The sequence below is a fragment of the Fundulus heteroclitus genome, chromosome 16, assembly GCF_011125445.2.
Source record: "Fundulus heteroclitus isolate FHET01 chromosome 16, MU-UCD_Fhet_4.1, whole genome shotgun sequence".
NCBI lineage: Eukaryota > Metazoa > Chordata > Actinopteri > Cyprinodontiformes > Fundulidae > Fundulus > Fundulus heteroclitus.
The window spans coordinates 18014329-18027939 of NC_046376.1; the positions used below are offsets into that span (position 1 = coordinate 18014329).

Here is a 13611-nt window from a genome sequence, read left to right on the forward strand (position 1 = left end):
GAGCACAGATTCACTGCACGTCAGTGGCTGACGTTCAGAATTCCTCCCAGATTTGGTCTGAGGTCTCTACTGGGAGCACAGAGGAGGGCTCCTGATAGATGGATCATCAACACTGGCCAAAGCAAGGAGGAGAGACACACAGAGACAGCAATACTCTTGATCACTGACTTGTTTATGATATGAAAGCAATTTGTTTGCTGCCTAATGTAAGAAGATAATATGAGAGACATCTGATTCTTGATTCTAAAGAGCACTGTATCTGAACATTACATGTCTAATTATCTGCATATTCACAATCTTTAGTTAAGACTTTCTGCCAGAAGGTGGCAGCCTTTATCTTATTATGTATCGCTGCATTCTGCATTCTACAGGTTGATAAATGTCTTATAAAGTATGAGTATGCATTTCTTTTGGAGAATAGACCCTCTGGTTTAAGAGAAGAGCAATGATCTAAAATTTTAAAAGATTTGGTGCAAGAAAGGAATGATGGAAAAAATTGATAGGCTCTTGATGGACATACTTTTGTAAGTTTAGAAAATCAATGAATGTGTTTGCTAAAAACTGACATACCTGGCTACTATATGATTCCTGGTGTTGCATTGAAACACGCTAGATTTGTGAAGAAATTAGGAAAGTTGTTTAAAATATATATTTGTTTAATTTTAATTTAGAATAAGACATAATCTCCCCATTTTGACACCATTGTAAACTCTGCACGTTACCTTGAGCTCCTCCTCAGCATCACTTTAAATATCTGTAGTCATGCGAGGCCGCTGGCAGACCTACTAGTGACATATTCTCTTTAGAATATGTGATGATATAAAATTATAAAATATTACTGGAAATACAAGTAAAGAGGAAACAGAAGTGAATAAGAATTCAGTTTTAGTTTTGTGAAAATACTGATAGCCTTTTGACGGATGCAGGCGGATGAAACTGCATTTTCATCCACTGTCAGTGAAGCATCACCTATCTACTCTCTGTTCTCACAGGATGCAGCTGCAGACCTCCCATCCAGTTTCATACATTTGTGTAAATCTAGAGCTCAATTTTCAACTGTGTGAGGAGCTGTCAGTGTTTATATGTTTTAAATCATTATTATACATAATATACCAATGAGTTAAATTAATGTTTTGGATAATGAGGGGAGGAGGTGCTGGAGGATTTATTTAATACAAAGCAGAATGTAGCCTTATTTTGGGACATTATGGATACTTTTTGTATGTTAATTAGTTTTAGTTATATTTTAATTTGAACTATTGGTATCTACAAAGTTTAGGCTTTGCACGTGTTTGTGTGAATCTGTTGACATATTAAATACTGAAAAGGTGACAGTTCAAACATCAGTGTTTCAGTGATTCTTTCTTCAAAAATGTGACCCTAGCATTTACATATGAGAGAGAAAAGCAGAGGAGGTCTGCAGGTGTTTCCTGTGAGAGAAGCAATGCTTCAGTGACTGTAGATGAACTGTGTTTCACTTGTTCCTCACTTTATCTGCTCTTTTAAATGATTGACTTAGAAACATTAGTTTTGCTTTGTAACAGCAACGACTGTGGAGCTATGCAGTAATCAGACCATTAAGTTTGGAGTTTTATGTAAAAAAAAAAAAATGATTTGAGGTTTATTTGATTTTGTTTCCCCTTAAATGGCCAAATGAATCAATATCACAATGTAATTAAATGTTGCATTTTGAAAAACAAATATCATTGTTATAAATAAAATGCACATGAAATCTGTTAGATTTTTTTAGTTGTGTTTTATTAATGAAATGCAAAGCTAATTTTCACAAAATACATCACAAGCAGATGGATTCATCTTTGCTAACATTATTTCTGAACTCGGTAAAAAAACAAACAAAAAAAAGCAGGATATAAGCAGACTAAAAAATATGATTTTGGTCCTCTGCTATTCCTCAGCAGGACATCCTGACTTGCTGATGGTTTTCTCTGCAGTCTGGGAGTCCAGGGACACTTTACAGGTGTAAACCTTATCCAGGTTCCAGTCTGATGTCTGGATGGACAGAGAACTGCTGATGTGGAAAGTCTGGTCTGGTCTCTGAACAGCGGTGCTGGTAGAGATCCCACTGCTGACTGGACTCCCACCAACCAACCAGCTCACATCTGCAAAAGGCCCAGACTGACTGGACAGACAGAGCAGAGTGGCTTTGTTGGACTGGAGCTCAGCGCTGGATGGAGGGAAGACCGTCAGGACAGGAGGAGGGAGGCTGGAGCCTGGAGGGACATGGAGGACATTCAGAAAATAATAAATAAAAAGAAAGAAAATTAACCAATGAATACAATCACAGATTAATACAACTTTGAAAACTTGTTTAAAGAAAATTCAAAATCATAGCCTGTGAATAAATCTAGAGACTGTCAAAACTATAACTGCTTCTGGATTAAATATCCAGGACATTAAGTACAAAAGCTGGAAAAGAGTAAATATAGACAAAGCAAAAAAAAATAAAAAATTCTCACTCACAAGAGGTAAAAAATGTTATGAATTTTGTAGAAATGAAAAGTGTTCAGTGATTTTAGGTAGTAATACATATACTTTTTTTTTACAAATTTTTCGTGCAAAATTCACAACATCAAAGATGTAAAAGAAATGGTAAATGTGCTGACTATAACTCCTTCTTGACTACATTTTCAGGTCGTTCAGATAAGCAATATTTGACCAGAGCAAGGATGTAATGAAAAAGAAAAAAATATATTTTCTATTTAGTAGTATTTAGTTCCTTTCTGAAGATCTAAAGAAAAACTTATGGTATCCACTGTACTTTTAAATAGCAGTTATGTATGTACCCTAATATCTTGCATTTTAAAAATAAGGCTCAATTTAAAAAAAAAAACTACAATAAATAATAATTATAACTAATTTAAAAAATCTATAATCGCTTTATTTGATTTTGGAATACACAAAAGACAAATCCTTACCTGTGACAATCAGCTTGGTTCCTTGTCCGAATACCACAGTGACTCAGTTTGTATACACGGCTGTACAAAAACCTCCTGATTCTGTCTGATGAGGGAGTGAAACTGAAACATTCTGCTGAGACCAACTTTCAGTGAAAACATCTCAGTTATGCCACAAGGGTTTTTATCACTTACACACTCAAAACCACGATGGTTGTAAAAGCATCTGAATTACAACTAACCTGAACTACCTCTCTTTATTTCAAGTAACAGATATGGATAATTATCAGTTTTTATTTTATGTTTCAGTTACATGAAGCAACTGAATCTGAATCAAAAACTGAATCAAATAAATCATTGCACAGAAACATTAAAGGTTCCAAACCAATCAAAAACACAGTAGGTAAATAATCTACTTTCTTTATATATTTATATATATTCTTTCCAAAGCAATTGAACACTGCAAAATTCTGTTTAATTAATCTCAGATTTCTTTGTTTGAAATATAAATTAAAAAATAAATCGACAGAAAGTTTTGTGGCCGAAAGAATGGCAGAAGGAAAATAATTTAGGATTCAGTCCAACTCTGATCATGAATGGGATGTCATGATCTTGAGGTGTTTGGATGTTGGTTTTCTTGTGTGTATATTTTGATCATTTCCTTGTTATGTTTTTAGCTTTGCGATTTTCAGAGGTCTTTATTAGATCTTGCCTTATTACTTTATTTCCTTTGTACTTAGTCTTCTAGTTAATTCTTTTGTTCTTTGATTTAAAAGTATTCTTGTTTATCTCTTTCCCTTGATTCTATCTGTGCTGACCATTTACACTCACTACAATAAAGGTCATTCAGCCCATCTGTGCCTGCAAATTATGAAGACATCAAAATAAGAATGGTATAAGGTCTTCTGTTTGTGGTAGTTAAGGGATATGCTTCAGATTTCTGTATCAACTGAAGGTGATCAAATGATTCTTTTGTTTCTGGATGTAACCAGTAAGTTACATCAGTATAGCTTCTAGACCCAGGGGTAGGCAATTATTTTGTCTTAATAACCCAACAATGCTTTAGATTCTGATTCAAGACTTTACTCTTGACTTTGGCATTGACATTGTAGCGGGATGGACATATGATTATTCATTTTATATTTAGTCTGAAGGAAATCGGTATCTAAGTTGATTTTTCCCCAACTATTAATTATTTCAGGAATTTCTTATATTGATCCCAATATAATAGTTTTTTTTTTTTTCATAATTACGGTGACATAAAAGTGTTTGGTGATATTCTGAAGTTGTAATTTCTGACATGTTTTTTTCAAGTTGCAGTGTTATTCATTCAATTTGAACTGAGTTTCCGGAACGGTATTGTTCTGTATTTAACAGATAGGGGTTCCAAGAAATTATCAAGTTTTTAAGTTTATTAAAAATAATTTTTTCCCCTGCCTGTTTGAGTGGAATAACTGCAGGTTTTCATTTATTTATTAAAAACATTTTAAAGGTTCTCATATATGACATGGCAGCATTTTTGTTTTCAGGCATGTCAACCAGTTAAAAAGCAGAAGTAATAATGAGAAGGTTTTTGTCACAGCGTCAATCACTGTGATACCCACTCCTTAGCAGAATCATCCCATGTTTGACAGTGATAAACTGCAGAGTCTCCTTCTTCCACACTACTGATAATCAAACGATAATCTGATGTTGACTGATGAGTGGATGTGTGTCTTGCAGAAGGGAAGCCAGTGTCATATTTGGGGGAACTCCAGTCATGACGGAACCTCAGCATATAGAGAGGAACTTCTCCTGGGATCTGTCTGTACCACCGAGCACTTTGGTCAGTAACAGTCCCCAGGTTACAGTCCATGGTGGCTGTCTCTCCTTTCCTCACCGTCAGAACAGGAGGCTTCTGTGTCACCACCGTCACACCACTCACACCTGGAAACAACAAGATGACATGAAGTCAAGAGAAACACACAGACTGATGGATCCAACATGAGCTCCAGTCTGCAGTAAGTCATCCTCCTTACATGTTAGAGCAGTGATGAGAGTGCAGAGGGTCCCCAGCATGTTGTCAGTGTGTGCTGAGAATGATCTTGGAACTTGTAAAGTGACCTTACTGCTGACAGATGAGAGTTTAGAGGATGAGGAGAGGAGGTGCTGGAGGAGACATTTAATACTGGACTGAAACTGAGGGGGACTGACAGGAGGTGGGGTCTCATTTCAGATCTGAATAGTATGGGGCTTTTCTCTTAGTTTGTAGATCACCTGGACTGACATAAGTTATTTGTTGATGTCAATATATAAAAATATTTCAGCATTATGAGCTAATAAGTTTTTTTTTTCTCAAGCAACAAACCAAGTCATTCGTCGGACGATTGGGGCCAGAACCATGGCACGAAGAGATCAGAACCATGGTACGCACTGCTGGGAGCAAATTTATTGAGCACAATTCAGTTTTATATCATCCATTTTGAACTTTGGAAAAAAAAATATTTGTGAAACTGTGTTATTTTCAGTTTTCATTCTCATTTCACTTACTAGCATGACTTAGTTATCTTTTTCTTATTTCCTGAGAGAGTACAAAGTTAATGAGAAATAAAGCTCTTTGAATGGTAATTGAAACAGACACTGTAAAGATTTCCTCCCTGCATGTGTTTAGGATCCATAGTGCCGCAAAAGATCTGGGAGTTACTCACTACAAAAAAATGATGGAAAGGATACTTTTGTGGTTGAGCTTATGGAGGGTAGATTCATGATGCCTCAGCTTTAATCTGACATCGCTGCTAGGGCTCCTTTTAGGAGGATCATTAGTCAGCCAAAACAGGTCAGAACAGCTGAACAGAAATTCATCCACATCTTCCTTACTGAGTTCACATTCTGCCACTAGGGGGCATCCATAAGTACCTTACATGTCATACAGCTGGTTTGAGCACTTACAGCTTAACAAAAAGAACTACACATGGTGAAGACATATTTTATGTAATACTAATAATATTAATAAACCTTCAAGCAAGGAAAGTAAGAAAACAGGTAGTTTTAAATAATTAGGTCACAATATGAGTGCAGGTTAGGTAGCTGCAGTAGATAATGAAAAAAGGGAAGAATGCCATAATCATGTCCTGTGTAAAACACTGCATCACACGCAAGCCTCCTGTAATTTACATTTTTTTGTATTTATAGTTTTATTCAGTAAACTAGAATATGGGTTCTGATCAAGCTCTGTTGTCAGATTAAACCTTTATTTTAGAATTAACAACTTTTAAATATGTATTAAACTTCTTATTCATCCAACATTTATTTATTAGTTTAATTTGTATTGATGTCATCTATCCTAACCTTATATGGGTTTCTTTAATCTGCTTTGATCAGAAAATCATAATTAACAGACATAAAGGCTGAAAACATCAATGTGTGCAATGAATCTATATAAAATATTTTACTTGGTAAATTGAGTGACTGAAACAAAATTAGTGTTGCGTAACAATCAAATTTATTATGAAATTCATAAAATAACAAATAACAACTCTTGCAAATATTACAAAATATAGTGCCTTGAGATGACGTTGTGAGTTGACGCTATATAAACAAAATTAAATTGACTAGTAATTATATTTTGATGTTAAACACTCATACTTGTCTAAGCAACAGTTCCTATGTAAATTCTGGCTTTATTTTACTTGCATGAGTCTTCTTGATGATTTAAAATCATTGCTAATTCTGAATATTAAACATTAAAGCTCCCCCTCCCCTCAGGCCCATCTGACAACAATTGTCCATGTATGACAATGAAATTAATTCTCTGGTACACAGAATAAGCGATACTTTTATATTGAAAAGCATTATAATTTGTGCATTCCTAAAGCTCCTCCCCTTGTCAGTCCCCCTCAGTTTCAGTCCAGTATTAAATGTCTCCTCCAGCACCTCCTCTCCTCATTCTCTAAACTCTCATCTGTCAGCAGTGAGGTCACTTTACAAGTTCCAAGATCATCCTCAGCACACACTGACAACATGCTGGGGACCCTCTGTACTCTCATCACTGCTCTAACATGTAAGGAGGATGACTTACTGCAGACTGGAGCTCATGTTGGATCCATCAGTCTGTGTGTTTCTCTTGACTTCATGTCATCTTGTTGTTTCCAGGTGTGAGTGGTGTGACGGTGGTGACACAGAAGCCTCCTGTTCTGACGGTGAGGAAAGGAGAGACAGCCACCATGGACTGTAACCTGGGGACTGTTACTGACCAAAGTGCTCGGTGGTACAGACAGATCCCAGGAGAAGTTCCTCTCTATATGCTGAGGTTCCGTCATGACTGGAGTTCCCCCGAATATGACACTGGGTTCCCTTCTGCAAGACACACATCCACTCATCAGTCAACATCAGATTACCGTTTGATTATCAGCAGTGTGGAAGAAGGAGACTCTGCAGTTTACTACTGTCACACATGGGACGGCTCTGTTAAAGAGCACGCATCACAGTGATTTATGCCGTGACAAAAACCCTAACACAAACACTTCTGCTTTTTGAGTAAAAGAGGCATAGACTGTCCAAGAGGCGCACATTACATTTGGCCTCAGTAACCAACTGGTAATATTTCAGTTACTGCATTTTGAGCTTTTAACTTTTGTTGGTTCATAAATATAAAGGGTGTTAAACAGCCAGGCTCCTTCCCTTTCACCTCTTGTTCCAGGTATCAGGCAATATTTTTTCCTTGTTTAAACCCTGGTCCAGATGGACTCGTCTACAGTAACCTACAAAAACAATTACACATGTACTAAAGGTTTAAAGGTGTAAACAACATTCATGTTCTAGTCTGATGAAATTGAAAAAAAAACTGCTGATCTGCTCTCTGAACACCGGTGTAGAGATCCCACTGCTGAATGGATTTCCACCAGTTATTAGGTTTGCCATCAGGGTTTTGCCATAAGGTTCACTTCTTCATGTTTTAGATTTGTTATATGTTTTGCATCTGCATTTGCATCTGCTTTACTGCAGTTATTTAATTAATTTATTTACATTTACTTGTCCTTGAAGTTGTGGAGCTCCAGCCAGTTTACGTCATTCAGTTCACCTGCTGCTGTTAATTAGGTTCAAGTCGTTTCACCTGGGACTCTGCTTATTTATTCCTGGTTGCGACTGCTTTATCGGCAGAAAGCCATAGGCCTTTCAGCATTCCTTGTTTGCCTGCCTGTTTTTGACCTTGGTTAAGTTTTTGGATTTTCCCTGCTTGCCTTGCCCTTTGTAGTCCGCTAGGTCTGCAGCATTGATCTTTGCCAAGATCAAGAATTGCAGATATGATTTAATTCTCTTCATATGACCAAATCAGTCAACATAGACAATCACAATAAAACATGTATATGGATTAAAGAGTTGATCGGAATAAAATGCGAAATGTAAACACGGCAAGTGGAATATTCTGATCGCATTAAGCTGAATCATAATAAAATTGTAATCCGAATGAGTGGGGTGGCTTATGCCGATTGACAAGCCAATCAACATGCATGTAAAAGCTGGTCAGGACCAATTTACTTTGAACTGACCTTATTTCACATGTGTGCCCCACATCAACATGAGGTTTTGCTGCTTTGAGCGGTATAACATCAAGTTTATGGTCAGTAATGAAGTCATTGATTAACAATGATTTTCCCGACAGAAATCTAATGTTTAATAAAGCCAGTTTGTATGACTTGGTGGTTGATATTTTGTCTGTGGTTGGTTGTATCTGACAGTTTATGGCTTTTAAGTATGATTCAAATAACCATTACTTTACAAAACGATAAGGGGAATTAGAAAACTTGCAGCGTATTATAGCATGGTTTTGCTAAAAAGGTTTACACAGCAGAAGTACTTTGGTACAAGGCTTGCAATTGTAAGTGCATTTAAATTGTCTTTACACTGCAACTTTAACACATAAAAATCACAAGTACTTTACAAAGACAAAGCATAACACTTTAAAAAACATGTTTCAATTAAAACATGATTAAAAGTAAAACAAATTTAATTAAATATATTAAATGACTACTGGCAACCTGTCCAGGGTGTACCCCGCCTCTCGCCCATTGACAGCTGGAGATAGGCACCAGCACCCCTTGTGACCCCAATAGGGATAAGCTTGTTGGAAAATGGATGGATGAAATAACGATTCCCCTCCACTTTTATATCTGATCAGTACGAACAGATTTTGGTTTGGGGTCTTGAATATTTGATTGTGGGGCTTTAACAATGTAATATAGGAAGGAGCTTCGCCATGCAGACAATTGATAGTTAAAGAAAATATTTTTTAAGAGGGAGAGAGAGAGAGACATAAAACATCATTTTTCTCATGTGGCCCCTTTGGAAATATATTTGCCCACCCCTGCTTAATATTATATTACATAATAGAAGAGAAAAATCCACAGTTTATTTTGGTACTGATATTGTAGCGGGATGACCACGTGATTCTTGATTTTACAATTAGTATGAAGGAAATTGGTAGTTAAGTTTTCTGCAGATAATAAACATTTCAGGAATTACTTCCATTTATCCAAATTATTTACTTTAATTTTTAGTTCTTTAATCCACTGAGATAAAACAGTTTCTGGAGTTGGTATTGATTTGGTTTCTTCAAGTTCATGTTTCTTGCATGAGATTTAAATAGAATTTTCTTAATGTTGTTCTTTTTTAACAGAAATTATACATTTCAAGAAATGATCAAGTTTTTAGGTTTAGTATAAATACTATTATATATATATATATATATATATTTGAGTGATATAGCGACAGATTTTCATTTATTTAAGAAAACTTCAAAGGACATACAATTTGGCATGGCAGGGGTTTTTCTTTTAGGCATACCACGTCAACAAGTTAAAAAGCAGAAGTAAAAATGAGGAGGTTTTTGTCACAGCGTCAATCACTGTGATACATACTCCTTAGAAGAGCTGTCCCATACGCTACAGTAATAAACTGCAGAGTCTCCTTCTTCCACACTGCTGATAATCAAACGGTAATCTGATGTTGATTGATGAGTGGATGTGTGTCTTGCAGAAGGGAACCCAGTGTCATATTTGGGGGAACTATAGTCATGACGAAACCTCAGCATATAGAGAGGAACTCCTCCTGGGATCTGTCTGTACCACCGGGGACCAGCTTTAGTAACATTCCCCAGGTTACAGTCCATGGTGGCTGTCTCTCCTTTCCTCACCGTCAGAACAGGAGGCTTCTGTGTCACCACCGTCACACCACTCACACCTGGAAACAACAAGATGACATGAAGTCAAGAGAAACACACAGACTGATGGATCCAACATGAGCTCCAGTCTGCAGTAAGTCATCCTCCTTACATGTTAGAGCAGTGATGAGAGTACAGAGGGTCCCCAGCATGTTGTCAGTGTGTGCTGAGGATGATCTTGGAACTTACTTGGTGACCTTACTGCTGACAGGTAAGTATAGAGGATGAGGAGAGGAGGTGCTGACGGAGACCTTTAATACAAGTCTGAAACTGAGAGAAACCGATAAGAGGTGGGGTCTTGTTTTAGATCTGATCAGTTTGGTACATTTGTCATCGTTTGTATATTCTCTGGAGTGACATAAGTTATTTTTTCATGTCAGTACATCAACATTTTTCAGCGTCATGAATTGGTAAAAAAAAATATAAAAATTCTTAAACATTACAACTTATTCATCAAGAGATTAGGACTAGACCCATGGCATGCACTGCTGAGAACAGATTTAGTGAGCACAATTAAATTATCCGCTGTTTACATGGCAGAAAACGTTTTTTTTTTCCTTAATCTCTGCAATTTTCATCCATCTGTCTCATTTCCCCTAATTTGCTTACCATCATGAGATAGTTTTCACTTTCTTATTTTCTGAGAGAGTACAGAGTGTATTATGGCCCAATCATTTTGATTGAAACAGATGTTTTAAAGTTTTCCTCCCTTCATGTGAGCAGGAGGCTCACTACAAAGTTTGACGGAGGGGAGACCTTTGTCAACTATTTTAAGAGGGTAGATTCAACTTGCCTCAGTGGCAGATGTTCAGGATTCCTCCCAGCATTGATCTTAGATCTGCACAAGAAGCAGAGACGAGGGCTCCTGATGGGATGATCATCAGTCAGCCAAAACTGATCAAAGGGAGGAGCAGGACCAACAGATTAGTTGTCCACATGCAGGTGCCTGGTGTGAACTCTTTTATCAAACAGACGTCTTCCTCCATGTATTTTTTGGGGAAAGCTTAATATTTTATATTACTTGATCACTTTGAAAGAAATAATTCATATGCACTGGCAACTGAACTGAGTCCTTAATTAAACACTGAACAATCACCATCAAATAGCAGCACGTGTGAGGTAAACAACATTGAAAATGGGGTTGGCTAATAGCTTTGAGGTAGTGGCTGACTCAAGGGCGCCTGCTGCTGTACAGCCGCACGCACTGTGCGTACCTTTGGATTTGCGGGGGGTTTTTTCTTCCATTTTAATTTTTGACTTCTAGTGATTCCTCCCTCCCCCTTTACTGATATCAGAATTGAGAATAAGAACGTTTGCTAAAAAGAGTCGAAGAGGAGCAAATGTTATCACTTCACCTACTCTTCCTCTGGATGTCACAGATACAGAGACTGAGCCTGTGAATTCCAGTCCTCCTCCTTCCGTGGATCAGATAGACAAGGCTAGCTAATCTGCTTTCACATCCATAGTCACACTCCTTCCATGGGAGCTGAGCCCAGCCAGCAGCACACAGCCACAGGTTTCTGACATTATGGATATTACAGATATTGAATCTATTCCTTCCTTTTCTTGATCATCTTGTCAAAGACGTGCGAGACAATTTATTTATTTATTTTTAATTTTTTTATTTCCTTTATTTAACCAGGTAAACCCCGTTGAGATCTGGATCTCATTTTCAAGGGGGAACTGGGCAAAAATCTGTAAAACACTACAACCTGGTTACAAAAATAAAACCAATTAATGCATATGCACAAATATAAAACAATAAAAACAACTTAAAAGCAGTGACACTGTTTCATAGAAGCTTGTCGTCTATCTTTAAGAACCGCTCGAAATAAGTCCAATGAAATAGTTTCCGACATCTTGAGCTCAGACTGGAGCTGATTCCACGCTGTAGGAGCCAACACACTGAATGCTTTCTTTCCTTTATCAGTTTGAAACAATATGTTCCACACTCCCACAACTGAAAACTGAAGGCAACCCAGCCTCAACTTCAAAAACGACCGTCAAGGCAGCCCTCACTGGGTTTTTGCAGGTCACGCATACACCATGAAATACAGTAGCAATGCTGGCTTGGACCTTTCAGAAAAAAAAAGCGATGTTTATCGCTCATTAACTGAAGTCAGTTATTCTTACCCCTCTGTTCTAAAAAAATATTTCATGTCCTACTAGGAATATGGATGTTTGATGTATGTATTTTTGTTGTTGTTTTTTTTGTCACTGTGTCACGTGGTTAATTGGATGCTACTTATTTCAGAATGTCCATTTATTTGACCTAAGTTTCCATGTTTATTAAACCAAAACTACATTTCCAGTGAATACTTTCCCTTTAGAATGACAGAACAGAACACCTCCAGATGTTGCTCATCAAAGGTTATCAAGATCTGATGTGGATTTTCAAAATTAAAACCCCTCAAAATCTCAAAATCTGGTTAATTCTACCTAAGGTGCTGTCAATATTGCTAAAAAAAACTTTGTTTCCAGTCAGGGGTGCCTACAGGAGGTTACGCACAAAACCGTCACCACACACAACCCACACAGGTGCAATTAGCATGCGTGTGATGCGTGTGGCACACAAATACATTGTGTTTGGTTGAATGACTGTAAATCATTCGTGGGAAGCACAGCTCACATCACAACTTTGATTCAGCAACATGTGCTACTTGACCCACACTATTTGGTCACTTTTATTCAAGTTGCTGTCAATACTGCTACAAAACAGTCTGTTTCCAGTCTCTGATTTCTAGATCCGATCACTAGGCCTGGAAGCTTAAAATGGTGCCTTAGACAAATGAGTTAGACCCCTAGCAAAGGTTAGCTCATGCAACAGTTAGTTTCAATACAGTTCTGACTCAAGTCCTCAAAATGGCGGCCGGTTAACGATGGTTAGCCCGTTCGCAACGGTTGACTTCACAAGGAAAGACGTTGGAGTGCGGACTGGCTTGTAGCCTGATGGTGTAATCCAAGTTGCGGGGCAGTGCAGGCATTGTAGTTCAAACTGTGTTGCATGAGGGGAGTTGCAGTTTGTCCCGTTCTAATGGCATAACAGTGATATTATCATGTCTTATGAGCGCAGCAACTGTATCACATACATGTCTCCTGTTTCATATGTGTGTGTGTACCTATAGTAATAACCAGCAAACAAAAATATGGGTTCTGATGAAGCCCTATGATCAGATTACTACACTTTGAAATCAACAACTCTTCAACAGGTTTTGAACATACTTTTTATTAAGGCCACATTTCTGTTACATTATTTTTAAATAATCTGATTTTATATTATAACCTTAAATTAGTAGTTTTATTCAGCTACAAGCAAAAAATCATCATAACAGAGATAAAGCCTTGGAATTGTCAATTTGTATGCAGTTTATATGTGTATGCATGTATATAATTGAGGTTGTTCAGTATCCCTTTTTCTCTATCTCCTACAGGATACATCTGCAGGCCTCCTCTGCTGTTTTCTTCCAAATGTACAAAATTAAGTACATTTTCAGAGGG

General features: G+C 37.2%; 1 protein-coding gene and 2 gene segments (V, D, J or C); 1 reads left to right on the plus strand and 2 right to left on the minus strand.

Annotated features, from left to right (window-relative positions):
* Nucleotides 1-1759: 1759 nt before the first annotated feature.
* Nucleotides 1760-5077, minus strand: LOC105932063 (immunoglobulin lambda-1 light chain). Its single transcript, XM_021320739.2, has 4 exons — nucleotides 4934-5077; nucleotides 4516-4841; nucleotides 2937-2970; nucleotides 1760-2231 (listed from the first exon to the last, which is right to left on the minus strand). Exons 1-4 carry the CDS (start codon nucleotides 4971-4973, stop codon nucleotides 1906-1908), a joined length of 726 nt encoding a protein of 241 aa, XP_021176414.2. The 5' UTR covers nucleotides 4974-5077; the 3' UTR covers nucleotides 1760-1905.
* Nucleotides 5078-6863: 1786 nt separating this feature from the next.
* LOC118566407 lies at nucleotides 6864-7631 on the plus strand. The segment is given in 2 exon segments: nucleotides 6864-6954; nucleotides 7047-7631. Coding segments are annotated over 2 exon segments (378 nt in total).
* Nucleotides 7632-9795: 2164 nt separating this feature from the next.
* Nucleotides 9796-10314, minus strand: LOC118566320. The segment is given in 2 exon segments: nucleotides 9796-10133; nucleotides 10226-10314. Coding segments are annotated over 2 exon segments (378 nt in total).
* Between the last annotated feature and the right edge of the window lie 3297 nt (nucleotides 10315-13611).